The following is a 17,046-nucleotide window of genomic DNA, read 5'->3' on the forward strand; positions in this document are numbered from 1 at the left end:
AAATTGAGAACATAACTCCTATTCCAAATTTACAAGATGGTATGAGGAAAACATAGGGGATGTTTTCATCTGTCACACATGAATGTCATCTAGAACACAAAGTCCATAAAGATAAATTTCCTGGAAACTATTACATTCAACATGCCCTGAATAATACACTGCTTCTACTATCACCATTGATTATAAATATTTATGAAGGTTCTGGAATGTAGGATAGAGTATCAATGTACATGTCCCCAAAGAAACAAATAGCAGCAAGAGATGGTGCATGCTAAATACCAGGTGAATTCATGTGCAACATTAGAAAGGAGGGTAATCACAAAGGCCCTTTAGAAAGGCTTATATGAAGTGTGAACTCTGAGCATATACTTAAGGGATGAGTGAAGCTAAGACAAGAGAAGAAACACTCTGGACATGAATATCTACCTGAGCACATACAAAAAGGCAAGACAGGTTCAGGCAAGTTGCAGGAACCAAGGAGTGATATGGAGGGGAGTAAAAGAAGCAGAGTCAGACACTGTGGTTTCTCTTCAGATCGCCTTTTACTAAAGAACCAGAGTCAGATTGTAGAGGGATTTCTTCTACGTTATATGGAGTTTTCTTTTCATATCATCGACTCGTTGAGACTCTTCTTGAAGCCTTGACCTCCTCCAAAGTAAAAGCACATATATAGAGATGCACACAATTTCAATGGTTCATAATCCCCCTAAACTCCCAGCTGAGAGTTGTTATAAATAATTATCACTGAAAGGAATTAAGTGGAATGAGCTGAGCATAGGTTCCAAAGTGGTTAGAGAGATGCCTTTGTTAGAGATTAAGTATGGCTGACAATGAAGTTAGTTGAGAAATTACTGTGATCTGTGATAATGCAGGCAGCGATTGTGTGGATCCACAGTAAGATGGTGGCTGCAGAAATCTTCTCATTAATTAAATGTAATTTATTTACAGCTTCCTCTGACACAGGCTCTCTACCAGTATCAGGGGCATATGTGATCATGACAAAGGCAAGACCCCTGCTTTCCAGGAGCTCTACACAGGGCGGGCTGAGTATGAAAGGCAAGCAGCTACAGATGCAGAGGGGAATTTCATCAGTCACAGGTTCTCTTACTCAAAATGTCCACTCTGTTCCTAAGAAAATAAAGTGGAAGTTGTCAGTATCATATTCACCGCCCTTCACAAACCTGTCACAACTCAACTTTTTGCTGGCTGGCTTTTCACATACGCCATTAACCCCACCACTTTCCTGACCCTCACCCCACACAAGCAGACCTGCATGCATATGTACACTGCCAAGCAGTTACAAGAACTCTGCCTCTACTTGGCACTTCCCACCTCAGTTTGTCACCTTTTCCTCCCAGCTCTATCTCTTCAAATTCCTTATCACCATTCAAGTTCCAGTTGACTTATTGACTTCTTTAAACTTGTGTGATTTTACCCCGAGATACTGTGTAGATCGCTGCCTCCCTACTACTCAGTAAACTGAGATAGGCAAAAATATTGCCTATCTCAGGAGGTGCCCATTTTCTGCAATGGTAAGTATTTACTATGTCCACTAAATGAGAGGCCCAGTGCCTGGGGAAGAGAACCAAGCCACCGGTGAAACCTTGTCAGTTGGAATCCGAAAACTCACTTAAACACATCTTCAAGGAAACAAATACCTTTGGAAAACAAGGAGCGTGGCCATCCCACTCTCTACTCGGTTAATATGTTTTAAAAATACAGGACATTTAGAATTTCATCTACTTGTGACGGTGGTAGCCACAGGAAGGGAGTGTATCTGACCGGAGTGACAGATTCTAAGAGCAGACTTCCACATTCTAGTGCATTGTTATTACTACTACGTTATTTAAAAAAAAAAAAATTACCTGAACTTTCAAAGGTCAGATGGTTAAAAAGCCTAAATCACTATCACTAGAATGTACCCTTTGCCTTTCATTCTTTCAACAGTTGTGGGTCAATCCGTATTGTGTCGCTGTCTCGCCTTTGTTTACAGTATCAAAACACCCAAAAGGTTGCCAAGGACGACGAAATCCCTTGGTTTGTCCTCAGACAACGCACGAAACGAATGGACTCTGGCCTGGTCAGAGTAGGAAGGGATGCAGTGCCTTTCCTGAGCAGCCACGGAAGGACGGCAGAGGGGGCAAGGCCTAGACTGATGGAACCCACTCTCGAGGGTGATGCCAAGTGCCAGGGAAGGGCAGTGTCTCCCCAGCTTTGCTGATGAAGGGGCTGGAGAGAAATCCCCTGTTTCCTTCAACGCCATTCTCGGATAGCTCGGATCCCTCGCAGTCCCAGACTCTCACAGGTGTCTAGGAGCTTCCTCCCTCCAACCTCCATCATCCTTCCCTAGCCCAACTCGGCCCCGCCCCGCCCCAGGCGCCCCGCCGCCGAGCCCCGGGGGGGAAACTCACGAAACGCTGCTCTGATTGGCCGAGAACGGCATGGGCGGGGCCTGCGCGGCCCGGAGGGCGGAACCCTGGCTCGGCGGCGCCTGCGGCGGGCTCGGGGAGAGAAGTGGGTACCGCGTGCAGCGGCCAGCCGCGGGCAGGCACTCAGGATGGGGACGCGCCGGGCGACGCCTCGCGGTGCGGCGGGGCCCGTGTTCCTGCTGCTCTGCTGTTTCGGGCTTGCCGAGCCTTCTGGCCCCTCAGGTAACGGGGAAGCGTGCGCCCACCGCGGGCCTCGACGCCGCAGTTCTGCGCTCTCGCCTCCGCCACAGGCTGCGCCCCCCTGGTCGGGACTGGCTCTCCGGGCTCACCCGAGTCCCAGGGAAGTGTGAGCCCAGCGGGAGGCGTTCCGTTCCATCTCTGGGGGCTGTGAGGAGGGCTTGGCGGCCGTGCAAGGGGAGGCTCGGCCACCCTTCCTCATGGACAGCTCTCTCCAGGTTGCTTCCCTGGAACTCCCATCTTTCCCCTACAACACCCCCCACACACATCTTGTCCTGCATGCTCAACCCTGGCCCTCTCCTTTGCCTCTCTCTCAGAGGCTAACACCTCAAGAGGCTCACACCCACAGGATCCCAGTGGTTCTCTGACTTCGTGGCGTCCATGGTGGACATGAAAAGGGAAGTCAGGTGAAACCATCTTCTGCAAAAGATGGCCAGTTTTTCTGTTTCGATGCTCTCCCCTCCGTCTAGTTGGGTATCTGCCCCAAATTCCCCCACCCAGGCTGACTGCCCCGTGCAGAAGTGCAGGCCTCTTGCTTGGGACCCTCTGGCCACCGCTGAAGTACAGATGCCCTTCACCGGTGTTGCTCAAGGTGGTGTCAATGCCGGCCCTGCCGTTTCCACTTGGCAGCAACCGGATTTTGCTTTTACTTTCTCTTTGGGAATTAGCAGAAGAAGGTGTGCCAAGGACTTTGCTTAGAGCTCGGGATGCATAATGGGCAACCTGAGGACGGCCTCCGCCCACCACTTCTGTTAGCTTGCCTGTATGAGGAAGGAAATGATGGCCACGGCAGTTTGCTTTCTTCACCCTCTTATTTAGCCTGCGGCCTCAGGGAGTGATAGGAGGAGGTTTCTTGGTGTGGGTGGCATCATCTGTCTCCATCAAGGATCTTTCCGTGGACCCTGTGTTGAACCTCCTCGCCCTTCTCTTCTGACCCTCTGGCCTGGGAGCTAGCAAAAGAGACATTATCAGTAAAAATCACTTATTAGTTACTGTGAGAATTCAGTTCTTGGCACTCACAACTCAAGGGGGGGTGGGGGGAAATAGTGCAGCAACTACAGGGAAAACACAGTAACCTTTTAAGCAATCAGTTCTTGGTTTCAATCTCTATCTGCCCTAGTTCTGCTTTGTTTCTTTTGAAAATTTCAAATGTTCTTTAAATTCTGGCAGACTCTAACAGTCCATATTCTGCCTCATTGATCCTAAAAACAATTCTCTTCTTACTCTCTTCTTCCTGCCCTAGATCTCTGCAGGTATGTTTCCCAGCTTCCTTCTTTGCTTCTAGGAGTAACTCTAGGCAGCATTCTTACACCCTCATACAAACTTGTGGCCTTATTAGGGGAAGTACTGGAATTTTGAACACTCAGCAGTTTGGGTAGCTTGTTTGGCAGTGTATCAGCTTCACCATACAAGTAATGACATGCATCTAGGCATGGGTAGATGGTCTTGGTCCCCCAAGTACTGAATGAGAGTGTTTCATACCTAGATTGCCTTTTTGCCTCCTTGGAGAGCTAACAGCTTGAAGTAAAGTGATCTTTACTTCACTCCTGTGGTGTTGAGCAGCCCACACCACTCAGAACGCTCCATGACTTTCTAACTTCTAGAATATTGCCACAGAGTGCACTGTCACTTCAAAGCCTGTTCTTGACCTAGCACACCCAGGCTTCCATTGCTTTCTTCTGCACCTGTCCATTCTGTACATTTGGCAGAGATCACAAGATGTTTAATGTCATTCTAACAATATCTTTCTCAGAATATTTTCATAGGAGGTAGATATACTCAGGCAGATTCCAAATCCCAATTTCATCATAACACAATCATGTGGCTTCTGAGCCACTTAAACCTGGCCGTAAAGAGGCATGACTATTTGGAGAAGGAACTACCAACAACCATACAAATGTGTGGTAAGAATGTAGCTCAGAGTAACTGCACAGTGCCTGCTCACTTGGTTTTATTTTTCCTCAAGTGTGTATCTCCACAACCCAGTTTAACAAGCACTATAGGTAGTAGGTCCAAATTTGTTTCCAGTAACTCACCATGGTAAGGCTGGTCACAGAGGCTGTCCTTGGAACCTCCCTTCCTCTAGACATCTGATGTATTTGTGCTGGCTACAGCATGTCCACCCTGCAGAACCAGCCTGTTTCTTTTGCTGATGTTATTTAAAACTAAATTCATCCAAAGTTCAACATTCAAATTTAATACTTGCTATTTATATAGTGAAATTTCTCCTCAAGTTGTTTGCCTCTAGGTAGGAGAATTGTTGATCTGTCCTATACCTTTTTTTTTTTTTTGTGGGTAATGGGGCTTTAACTGGGCCTGGGCTCTGTCCACATTACCCTGGAGCAAAGTGCCACTTCCCATTTTCTAGAGGTTAATTGGAGATAAGTGTCTCAGGTCCTTTTGTGCCCGGACTGGCTTTGAACCTTGATCCTCAGACCTCAGCCTCCTGAGTAGCTAGGATTACAGGCCTGAACCACCGCACTCGGCTGTCCTGTAACTTTTTAATGCTTATGTGTACTTATGTGTACTTGAGTTTGAGCTCCAGGGCTTTTGCTCCTTCCTTCCTTCCTTTCTTTATTCCTTTCTTTTTTTTGTCTATCTATTTGCCTGTCCTCAGCTGATACTCTACTACTTGAGTTATGCTTACAGTCTAGCATTTTGCTAGATAATTAGAAGTTGAATTTTGTAGACTTTTTTTTTGTCCTGGCTGACTTCAAGCCACAATCTTCTACCTCCTAGGTTGCTAGGATTATGGGCATATGCCACTGGCACTTTTCTTGTGCTTTAGATAACTTCAAAGATAATTTTAATTTTCCTTGTAAAAGGACTGACCAGGTTGTTCAGTTACCATTTGTTGTAACAGATGTGAGACCTGCTTCTGAAACTCAGGTCTTCAGGAAGCAATACATTACCTCATCTTTATAGAATGGAGTTGGTTTTAATTCTGATTTTCCATCTACCAACTTGGCAGAACTTCAGTTTCCAACATTGGTGAAGTCTTTCCCAGCTCGGGCAGAGTGGCAAGGAAACAAAATGGAGGTCTCTTCTTTTGCCATTAGCTTCCACTGGTTACTTCTCAATTTCCCTTTGTCCAAAACATGCTGGATCTTGAAGCCTGATGTGTCTGATAATTCTAGGAGCTCAGAATCTCAACTCCTTAGGTGAGCCACAGGGTCCTCGATTCCACCTTCCTGGAGGTGCTATCACAGAGCAAGCCACTGGTCCTTCACCCAGAAGCCAAACCTCTGTTCCTCCACCAGTCTTCTACCTCTACCTTCTCCGAAGCTCTCCCCTCCACTGACACCTCAATGGCCAGTACATGGTGTACTAAATTGCCTTGTGCAGAGGAGGAGGGAGGGGTCTGATTTCACGTGTGAGAAGGGATCTAGAGAGAGAACAGAGCATTGACTTATGGAACAATTCACTTGACCATAATAGCTCAAGTACAAGTGAGACAGACTTATTCTAAACAGACTCAGAATATTTTACATTGATCAAAATGAAAAATGTCTAGGATAATAACTAAGGAGCTTCTTTTTCTATTAAACAAAAGGAGTGGGATGAGATCTTCCATGGATTAGCAAAAGAAACAAACACATGCTCTCATTCCTGTTTCTCAGACAGAAGCAGGTACTCTAGTACAAATGGGAAAGCAAAAGGAGAAGCTGAGTAATTACTCTGACCTCATGTCTAGTAACAGCATTTGAAAACAGGCAGGTGGATTCCAAAGCCCAGACTCAATGTTGCTGCTCACTGCTGACCTTACAGTTTATCATCAAGCCTGAGGGTGGGAGCAATCCAGAAGTGCTCTATAACTATGGCACATTGTCCATACCATTCATTCACTGTCTTCCTCCACTATGTCTTGACCTAGGTCATGATCCATTCACCATCTTCAATGAAAACACAGGCAAGTGCATCAAGCCACTGTACAGCTGGATAGTAGCAACAGACTGTGATGGAAGTAATGACACATTATGGAAGTGGGTGTCCCGGCACCGGCTCTTCCATTTGCAATCTCAGAAGTGCCTTGGCCTAGATATTACCAAATCCAAGGATTCCTTAAGGATGTTCAGCTGTGATTCCACTGCCATGCTGTGGTGGAAGTGTGACCACCAGTATCTCTACAGTGCTGTACAGTACAGACTGGCTCTGCAGGGTGGGCATGCTGTAGCCAGCACAAATACATCAGATGTCTGGAGGAAGGGAGGTTCCAAGGACAGCCTCTGTGACCAGCCTTACCACGGTGAGTTACTGGAAATGAATGTGGACATACTACCTATAGTGCTGGGACTGAACTCAGGGACTTTCTCTTGGTAACTTCCAGAAATAAGTGTACGAATTTTTCCATGACTTCTGCCCTGAGTCTATGGGATGACTGGATGGCAATGAATTACCAAGTTTAAAAAGAATGAGTAAGCCAGTCCAAGTAGCTCATACTTTTAATCCTAGCTACTCAGGAGGCTGCGATCTGAGGATCACAGTTCAAAGCCAGCCCTGGCACTAAATTAATCACTAATTAAGCACTAGAAGATGGGATGTGGGGCTATAGCTCCAGGGGAAGGGTGGTAGCCTTGAGCTGAAGAGCTCAGGGACAATGCCCAGGCCCAGAGTTCAAGCCCCATGACACTTCCCCCCCCAAAAATGCATTTTAAACAAAATGTAATTAGCTATCACCCAAGCTTTATGTTGTTCTAAATTACATCAAATATGTGTGTGCGTTACCTCATTCTTCCTTTAAAAACCTACATATCATTGCATCAGTCTTTATCTTCCTTTAGAGCTTAAGCTAAATCAGAATTAGTCACTTCCTTTCCATCCTTCTTGTTATCAGCACAAAGTTTTCTATTGAGAGAATCTATTTCCGTTCCCTAGTGCAGATCCATAAAAATCTTCTGAAAATGTCTAGTTCTACGGATGGTGAAGAAATATTAGAGACAGGGAGTTCCTTTTCTTCAGTCTATAACGTGTGAGTAATTGAACAAATCTGTTTCCGCTAGTCATCTGCTTTCTAAGTGGTTGTTGCAGATTAAATCAAATTTTTTCTAGTGACATATTTAAATTTTGTTCCATAAAAGTCATTCTCTACCTTGGCAATTAAGAGAAACCATGGAACCCAAATAAATAGCTTTGGGATTGGATTTAAATTGCTAAACTATATATCATAACATATTTTCTTTTCTTTTGCCAGTTCTGAGGCTTAGACTCTTGACTTTGGTGCTGTCCCTTAGCTTCTTTTGCTCAAGGCTAGTGCTCTACCACTCGAACCCCACTTTTTTGTTTTTTTGTTTTTGTTGGGTTTTGAGTGGTTTATTGGAGATAAGAGTCTCAAGGACTTTCCTGCTGTGCTGGCTTCGAAATGTGATCCTCAGATCTCTGCCTCCTGAGTAGCTAGGATTACAGACATGAGTCATCAGCCCCTGGCATAACTCATTTTATATTCTAAAATGCTATATTATTTTCTTGGCAGAGTTTTTTTGTTTGTTTGTTTGTTTGTTTTTGCCAGTCCTGGGCTTTAGCTCAGGTCCTGAGAATTGTCCTTTGGTTTTCTCAAGGCTAGAGCTCTACCACTTGAGCCATAGCACCACTTCTGGCTTTTTTCTATGTAAGTGGTACCTAGAAATTGAACCTGGGTCTTTGTGCGTGCTAAGCAAGCACTCTACCACCAGGCCAAACTTCCCGCCCCATTGGCAAAGCTTTTTTGTATCTCCTTCCCCCAGTTCTCTTAAGGATATAGTTGTGATTTCTTCTTTTTTTCTATTTTTTTGTTTTGTTTTGTGGGTCATGGGGCTTGAATTCTGGGCCTGGGCACTGTCCCTGAGCTCTTTGGCTCAAGGTTACCACCCTACCCCTGAGCCATAGTCCCACTTCCCATTTTCTAGTGATTAATTGGAGATAAGAGTCTCACCGACTTTAATGCCCAGGCTGGCTTTCAACTGTGATCCTCAGATCTCAACCTCCTGAGAAGCTAGGATTACAGGCATGAGCCACCATGCCCAGCTTATAGTTGAGATCTTAAACTCCCAAGTCCATAGTATAGGTTCATTTCAGTTTAGTTTCTACATTTTATGTTTCATTTGTGTATTTAAAATATCCTCCTTAGGAAGGGAGAAGGAGTCGTCTTCCCAGAGCTTCCAGAAAGTGACCAGTGGCATAGTAAAAGGCTGGGTACCCATACAGGGCACAGTGAAGAAAACTGAACAGAGCTACCATTACAGCTCATGGGCATGAATTTGTTTCTTGACCTTTACAAATACAGTAATGTTAAATTTCTTAAGTACAGGAATGTTAAATTTCTTAAAGCTATATATAATTTTGACTTTTCAAGATGTTTGTTAGGTTCTTTTTTTTTTTTTTTTTTTACCATAGCCAAAGCCTAACAAAGCTTCCACCTCTTCTCCATTCCAATCTAGGGGACTTGGCATCATCCATTTTCTGCATGTCAGAAATCTACAAGTGTCCTTCAAATTTCCACCTTTGCTCTCCCACCATTTGAATGTAACAAAATATTAAATCCTAGCAATTCTTTTTGAAATGTATATGATCCCTTTCTGTTCATAGACTAAGTATTGCTGTCTTGATTCTCTCCGACTGCTCAGTTTCCTGATACTAATTCCTGTCCAACTCTTATCTTTGTGGATGGAGATAAGCAAAGTTCCTGAGTTCCAACAAAGTGAAGTTCAAGATCATCCAGCTTATTGTAGTAAAACTAAGCATCAAAAGTAGAATTGCTTTTCCCAATAATAGCACCTTTATTCTTTCTTTGGCTTTCGCAATCTAAAAGGAAATATTTACTCCTATTAAATGTCATCTGTCCTGGAATGCTTATCCCCATGCCTCCATCCTATATGCATCATGTTCATCTCAGAGAAAGCTGTTTTGATTGTTTAAAGTTAAGTTGGTGAATTAACTGCTTTGACTAGCACCTAGGTATGCATTTATGTTATAAGATAGCTGAACTATCTGAGCTTTGAGGGAAATCTTAGAATTCTGCTCACCAGTTGAAGCTGTTTTGTCTCATGTTACTGAAGAAAGTCATTTTCTTTTTTTTCACATATTTTTTATTGTATTTAATAGAAGGGTTACATTATATTCGCCAGATAGAAGCTGTAGTACTTCACATAAGTTGATACCCTTTCTCATGTCTTGGTCCCCATTTAAGAAAGTCATTTTCGGCCGGGAGTTTGGCCTAGTGGTTAAAGTGTTTGCCTAGCATACACGAAGACCCGGGTTCGATTCCTCGGTACCACATACATAGCAAAAAGCCGGAAGTGGTGCTGTGGCTCAAGGGGTAGAGTTCTAGCCTTGAGAAAAAAGTCCAAGGACAGTGCTCAGGCCCTGAGCTTAAGCCCAGGACTGGCAAAAAAAAAAAAAAAAAGAAAGTCATTTTCTATATAAGCTTCTTGACACATAAATTTGGGTGTCTTACATAATAAGCCATTGTTTAAGAATAGTATCACCCTAAATTCACACATTTAGGTTAGACTCTTTTCAGGAAATCCTGTCTCACTAAGACAACCTACAGGGTTCAAAAGGTCCAATTATCAGGAAGGGATGTATAGAAATGAAACTCTTAGCTGTGCAGATCATTTACCTGACTCCATCTCTATGGTTGTTTGCTCATTCTGTCTCAAAGCCTTTTAGGACCGAGAGAATTTTCAAGGAATCCTAGCTTTGAGCTATGTCACATACCATCAATCCTGCAAAGGCAGAAAATAGTATCACAGTTGTCTTTTTAGTCAGGTACTCTGATCAAAGACCCCTTCTCATGCTCATAACTCACAGCTGAGTCATTGAATATCTCACTCTGCAAAAAGAATATATATATACACACATATATATGCATATATATGAGATTTCACAAAAAAGTGTAATATTTGCCTTAGTAATTTCATAGATTTATAGTAAAGAGCAAGTAGAAGAAAATTTGTATGAAAACACTTTATATTATAAAAGTAAAAGGTTCTTTAAAAAAAAAAATCCCCTGATGATCCACCAGTCACAGTCATGACATTCCAGGACTGCCCTCTTGTAACAAGGAGAGAAAAATCAGTCTTGTACTCTTGGGAGTTTTTAGTGTGGTTAAAACCAAAAAGAAATGGGTGCCAGTAACTCATATCTATAATCCTAGCTACTTAGGAGGCTGAGAATTAAGGATCATGGTTCAAAACCAGCCCAAGAATGAAAGTCCCTGAAACTCTTATCTCCAATTAAACACCAGAAAACCAGAAGTGGTGCTCTGGTTCAAGTGGAGAGCACTAGCCTTGAGCTGAAGAGCTCAGGGACGGTGCCCAGGCCCAGAGTTCAAGCCCCAGAACCGACCAAAAATAAAAAAGGAACAGAATCCTTATAAACCATAAGGTCAACACACTCTTGATAACCTCTTAATAACACAAGTACCCTTTCCAAAGCCATTTAGACAATGTAGGAAAACAGAATCAATGGTCCTTAAAAGACTTTGCAAAGAAAATCGTCTAGATTGTCCTTCTTTTGTACTGTTACTTAATACATTCCAAACTGTTAACGCATTCCAAAGGAAGTCTCACTCTTCAGCCAGATGAGTGACCGAGAATGAAAAATGGCATAGAATAAAAGGCTGTCTTAAACATACTTTTAAGCAAATCTGTGAGGTGTTTTGAAGGGTAGTTGGTGATATTTAATGACTATGTCTTTACCTAATAGCTATTATGGAACCTGATAATGACCAAAATTTTAAACAAATTGAGCACATAGAAAAAAGGTGACGGAATAGATATAGTGTTAGATGTTCTATAAAAAAAACACATTTTCAAGAGAACTATTATTGATGTATTGATGTATTGAGCACATCTTCCATCATTTCCAGGTATGACTGCATTTGGATAATTTTTCAGTGTCTCTACAGGTCCCAGGGAAAGGTTGAAAACAGAAAACTTGATCTTCTACCCTACCAGCTACCAGCTGCCCCATGACTGTCTTGCTGAGGCTAGTTCTTCTTTTATAACCTGAGTTACTATGTCCTAGATCTTTCACAAAAACCTACCCAGGAAGCAGCAGTTCTTTCTCTTTGGTTCAAAACCCACTTACATCTTCAGTGATACCAAAGAACTTCTCTGGCTCTTCACACTGGGGGAGAATAGAATCTTGGTCAAGGCCCCCTTTCTGGTAAAGTGCTTTCTGTGCTACCCATGGTGTGGAGTAAGTTAGTTGTCATTTGATCAAGCCAAGAACTTTTAGCACTTCTCTAAAGCATGGTTTAAAAGAAAAGAAAAGAAAAAGAAAGAAAGGAAACGAAGGAAAGGGAGAGACAGAGAGAAAGAAAGAGAGAAAGAGAGAAAGAGAGAAAGAGAGAAAGAAAGAAAGAAAGAAAGAAAGAAAGAAAGAAAGAAAGAAAGAAAGAAAGAAAGAGCTTTACACAAATACTAACATTTTCAATTTTCAAATATAGACCTGAGCGTACACAGGACAACCAGGGAACCTAGCACTCAAGCCCAGACCCAAAGTCCATGCTCTTTGCACACTGCACAGCTCTTTCAAATTGTATTCTCATAAGTGAAAATACTTTAAAAAACACTTTTAGATTTGGCCTAGTGATAGAGTGCTTGCCTAGCATTCAGGAAGACTCGAGTTCGATTCCTTGGTACCATATCCATAGGAAAAAAAGCCAGAAATGGTGCTGAGGCTCAAGTGGTAGAACTCTAGTCTTGAGAAAGCCCAAAGACAGTGCTTAGGCCCTGAGTTCAACTGTGGGGACTGGCAAAACAAATAAAAAACAACAACAACAAAAAACAATAAAAAAATGATATTTATGAGTTGGGTATGGTGGCTCATGCCTGTAATCCTAGCTACTCAGGAGACTGAGATCTGAGGATCATGGTTCCAAGCCAGTCCCAGCACTAAAGTCTCTGAGTCTATTATCTACAATTAATCACTGGAAAACTGGATGCAGTGCTATTGCTCAAGGGGTAGGGCAGTAGTCTTGAGCTGAAGAGCTCAAGGACAGCACCCAGGCCCAGAGATCAAGCCCCATGAACAACAAGAAAAAAAAACCAACACTTTTAGAAAAAATGCGTGACTGAAGGTTATTGCCCACTTTCTAACTCTCCTTTCCTCTATTTCCTCCCCTACCCACAGAAATATATACCAGAGGTGGGAACTCCTATGGGAGACCTTGTGAATTTCCATTCTTAGTGAACAGAAAGTGGCATCATGACTGCATCCTGGATAAAGATCACAGTGGGCCATGGTGTGCCACCACCTCAAATTATGAACAAGATCAAAAGTGGGGCATCTGCTTAAAACCAGGTATGTACCGGCTGGTAAACGTCAAGTATGGGAAGAAGAGGGCTACTATTTATAAGAGACAGAGGGAGAAGGAAGAATTCAACATAACTTAGAAGTGTTTGCAACAAATCGCATCCTAGTTAAGGAATGTCTGTATGGAGGAAAAACGAGAAGTTATGTGTAACTCTGAATTTACTTTCAGAAGCAAGTCAAGCAGAGAAACAAGACAATTTATATCAAGGAAGACAAAAGAGAAGGGAGTGTAGACAGGGTAGGCGCACAGCAAGAGGAAATGGGAAAGGCATGAACAGATAGGAAATTGCAGTTTTAAACAACTAGCAGAAGTCATCTTCAGTGAATTGAAGCCAGAACAGAAGAAAACTTTGTGTGTTTTATAAGGGGAAAAAAAGCTACAGGAAGTTTGTTAGTCCCAAGAAAGCTTTTAGTATGGTGAAAACTTGTAGGAGAGAGAAAGGGGAAAGATATTATTGGCCCAATCAGAATTGGTGGCATTGTTCTCTCTATTCCTATGTGTTGCTCAAAGCATATGTTCTAAATGCTTCTTACTAGAAGCAAATGCTTCAGCATCCCTGATAAAGTTCACAGTGAACAATTCTTTTAGCATACTAAAGAATTCACTCATCTTTATAAATAGGAGAGACCAAAATTGTTATCTGATATATAATTAAGACACAGTTTCTTATCAAATAGTGATACTTTTAAAAGATCGTAGTACCTAATATGAGATAGGTGCTAAATAAATATTACTTGATGGGCAATAGGCTGATAGAATCCATAGAAAGAGTGGAAAGCACTCCAGATCTAAATAATGTTAATATGTAAATGGCTCTGCCAAGTTTAGGTACTGTTGTAATCAGAAACATCTATCAACTAATTTTGCCCTCACAGCAATCCTAAAAGATAAGTAGCACCATTTATTCATATTTTCAGATAAGCATATTGAAGCACAGATGAACTACAAAATGTGCCCAAAGTCATAAACCTAATAAATATTAGAACTAGGACTCAAACCCAGGAAATTTGGCTGTAAGGATCTTTCCCCAAACAGCTGCTGTCTCATTGAGTAGTCAGCCTAGTGGTAATTGGAATGTGATCCCTCATTAAGGGAATCTGAGTCTCACACAGGAGAGTTGTCAGCTACCTAAAGAGGATAGACTTGTCGGACAAGTGACTCTCAAACTTCCAGGTGCAACTTGATCACTGGGAGCATTTGTTAGAGCACAGGTTGTTAGGGCTCACCTCTAGAGATTCTGATTCAGTACATTTGGGGTGGAGGTAAACAAATCTGTTTTTTAACAAATTCCCAGTTAGTGCTAATGGTATTGTTCAGGGGGTCACACTTAGAGAATTACTTGTCTAGGTTGAGGCCCTTGTCAAAACCTAAATGTACTGAAATATAAACAAGCTACAACAAGCAGAGTGTAGTCATCCATGTAACTATTTTATTTTATTCTGCCTGTAGTGTGGCTCTGAAACTTCAGATGAGAAAGAGAGCTTAGAGATTACCTAGTGCAAACCCTCATTTCTTAGGTGAGAGGAAGGAGACCCAGGTTGATAGAAATCTGTCAGGTTTAGACTGTATTCCTGGTAGAGACCCAAGATTCCCTAGTCCTCAGTTTCCAGTGTATTAACTCCCACTTTGACTTGCTGACTGAAAGATGTTTTTGGTGCCTCTAGCCTCCTTTGGGTAATTGGCAGAGAGACCAATGCATTTATGAGCCTCCCAGAAATAAAATTCACAAAAGAAGCAAGCTTGGGTGTTTATCAAGCCTGAGAACTGCTAAGCCATAGAAGTGGTGTTGTATGGAAAACACATTGCCATTCCACTGGAAGCTTCTGAGCAGAGGGTCTCTGTGATAATGAATGTGCTTACAAATTTGCTCTATTTTGTCTTCAACAGATGTCAAGGTCTCTATTACTTTTTAGACCATAAAAAAATGTGGCCGGGGGAAAAAAAGCGTGTGTCATTCAGAAAAACCACAGAAAAGTCATGTTCTGATTATAGCGCCACCACAAACACTTCTGGAATTAATGCATTCTATCAGAGGATTTCCAAGGGCCTTTCCAGTGTACAGCTTCATTGGATATGGAACTGGTTATGGAAAGTCCTTTGGAAGTGCTCCTGAATGGAACTTGGGACCTGAGGACACAGATTACTACATTGTTTTTTTTTCCCCTCTTCTCAGGAGCTCATGGGAAGCTATGAGTATAATTTTAAACCAGTTGTCTCTACCTCTATACAATTTATCCACATCATAGCTTGACTATTCTTTTAAGTTTATATGTATTATATTCTTTTAAGTTTATATATATATATATATAACTTTTTATGTGCATGTCAGTTCAGTGGCTTAAACTTACGGCCTCACACTCTTATTTGGCTTCCTTGTTCACAGCTGGTGCTCTACTATTTATACCATGCCTCCAATCTAGAGTTTTCTGTCTCATGAATTCTTCTGCTGGCTTCAGACTGAAAACCTTTGCTCTCAGCATCTTGAGTAGCTAAGATTTACAGGCACAAGTAACTAGTGTTTTGTTTTTGTTTTTTTTTTATGAGTAGTGGGGCTTGAAGTAGGCCTGGGTGCTGTCCCTGAGTTCTTCAGCTCAAGGTTACCGCCCTACCCTTGAACCAAGCCCCAATTCCCGTTTCCTAGAAGTTATTTGGAGATAAGTCTCAGGTTCTTTTGTGCCCAGGCTGGCTATGAAGCTTGATCCTCCTGAGTAACTAGGATTACAGATGTGAGCCACCGAGCCCAGCTTAGCAACTAGTGTTTGACATGAAGTTATACTTTCATTTATGTTACAGAATTCTATGTACATTCTTTCATACATTCATATTTATGTACCCATATGTACACATATATAAGTATCTAGTGAATTGTATAATATTGTCTCATATAGTCACTTATCAGAATATTAAAGGGAAACTTGGATTTAGTTTGTGAAATAAGGTAGTCATTGTATTGTATATCCTGGCCATTTAAGCAGCGTGTATGTGCACATACATACACAGTGTTTTCTCTGCACCACACTCTCTGTACCAGGTTCACACAGCTTTTCTTTCATATTTTTTCTGTGTTTTACATTGTATATACTAACAATCCTGCCTCAGGCAGAGGGCAGAAAGGAACATAAGCAGAAATATGACATTATAGTTGATGGTGTAAGAGACGGTATCCTCTGACTTCTGTTTCCTTGTGTCATCAGAGACTGAAACATGGTATTAGCCTCCATTTTAGCACCTTCTACTTATATGATAATTGAATTGTGGTACTTGTTAAGTATTCTGAGTAATAGTAAACATTATGAGCTGAGTTTATGATCACTGACTTATCTTTTTATCAACAGAAAATGGCTGTGAAGGTAATTGGGAAAAGAATGAGCAGACTGGAAGTTGTTATCAATTTAATACTCAGACAGCTCTTTCCTGGAAAGAAGCTTATGTTTCATGTCAGAATCAATATGCTGATCTAGTGAGCATCAACAGTGCTACTGAATTAACTTACCTCATAGGTGGGTTTAACTTGCATGTGGCAGAGCAAGCTGCTGAAATTATGAAGTGCTTTCATCTACTTTTCATATCCAGATGTGCTGTTCTGTGTATTTCTTTTATGGTTTCTCTTGGGATTAAACCTTGCAGCCCATAAGCATTTAATGTAAATATATTTAATGTGTTAAAGATGAATCATGTGATGAAGTGATTGATGGTTTTTAGAAAACAAGTTAAGGTAGCAAGATTAAATTAGAATAAATTCTAAATCAAAGGATTTTTCTGAGAGTGAACTTTCAATCTATGAATATCAAAAAGTAGAGAATTTGGTCAAAACTGTGGCGTGGTCATAGAGTGCTTGCCTTGCATGCACAAAGACCTGGATTTGATTCCTCAGTGCCATGTGCACAGAAAATGCCAGATTACTGTGGCTAAAGTGGAAGAGCATTAGCCTTGAGAAAGCTTTAGGACTGTTCCCAGGCCCTGAGTTCCAGCCCCAGAACTGGCAAAAAAATTTCAAAAAGCAGAGAATTCAGACTGGGAGTGTGGCCTAGTGGTAATGTGCTTGCCTGGCATGCTCAAAGCCCTAGTTTCAATTCCTTGGTA

General features: G+C 42.0%; 1 protein-coding gene across 1 annotated transcript in view; it reads left to right on the forward strand.

Moving 5' to 3' along the window:
• Positions 1-2,204: 2,204 nt before the first annotated feature.
• The window catches only part of Ly75 (lymphocyte antigen 75), a 110,973-nt gene continuing 96,131 nt past the window's right edge, over positions 2,205-17,046 (forward strand). Inside the window, exons 1-4 of the mRNA XM_090342779.1 lie at positions 2,205-2,305; positions 6,541-6,912; positions 12,780-12,950; positions 16,299-16,463. Coding sequence (XP_090198905.1) covers positions 2,221-2,305; positions 6,541-6,912; positions 12,780-12,950; positions 16,299-16,463 — 793 coding nt within the window. The 5' untranslated portion in view covers positions 2,205-2,220. The remainder of the gene's footprint in view (positions 2,306-6,540; positions 6,913-12,779; positions 12,951-16,298; positions 16,464-17,046) is intronic.

This window comes from Megascapheus bottae, chromosome 12 (genome assembly GCF_031878675.1).
Source record: "Megascapheus bottae isolate mThoBot1 chromosome 12, mThoBot2.hap1, whole genome shotgun sequence".
Taxonomy (NCBI): domain Eukaryota; kingdom Metazoa; phylum Chordata; class Mammalia; order Rodentia; family Geomyidae; genus Megascapheus; species Megascapheus bottae.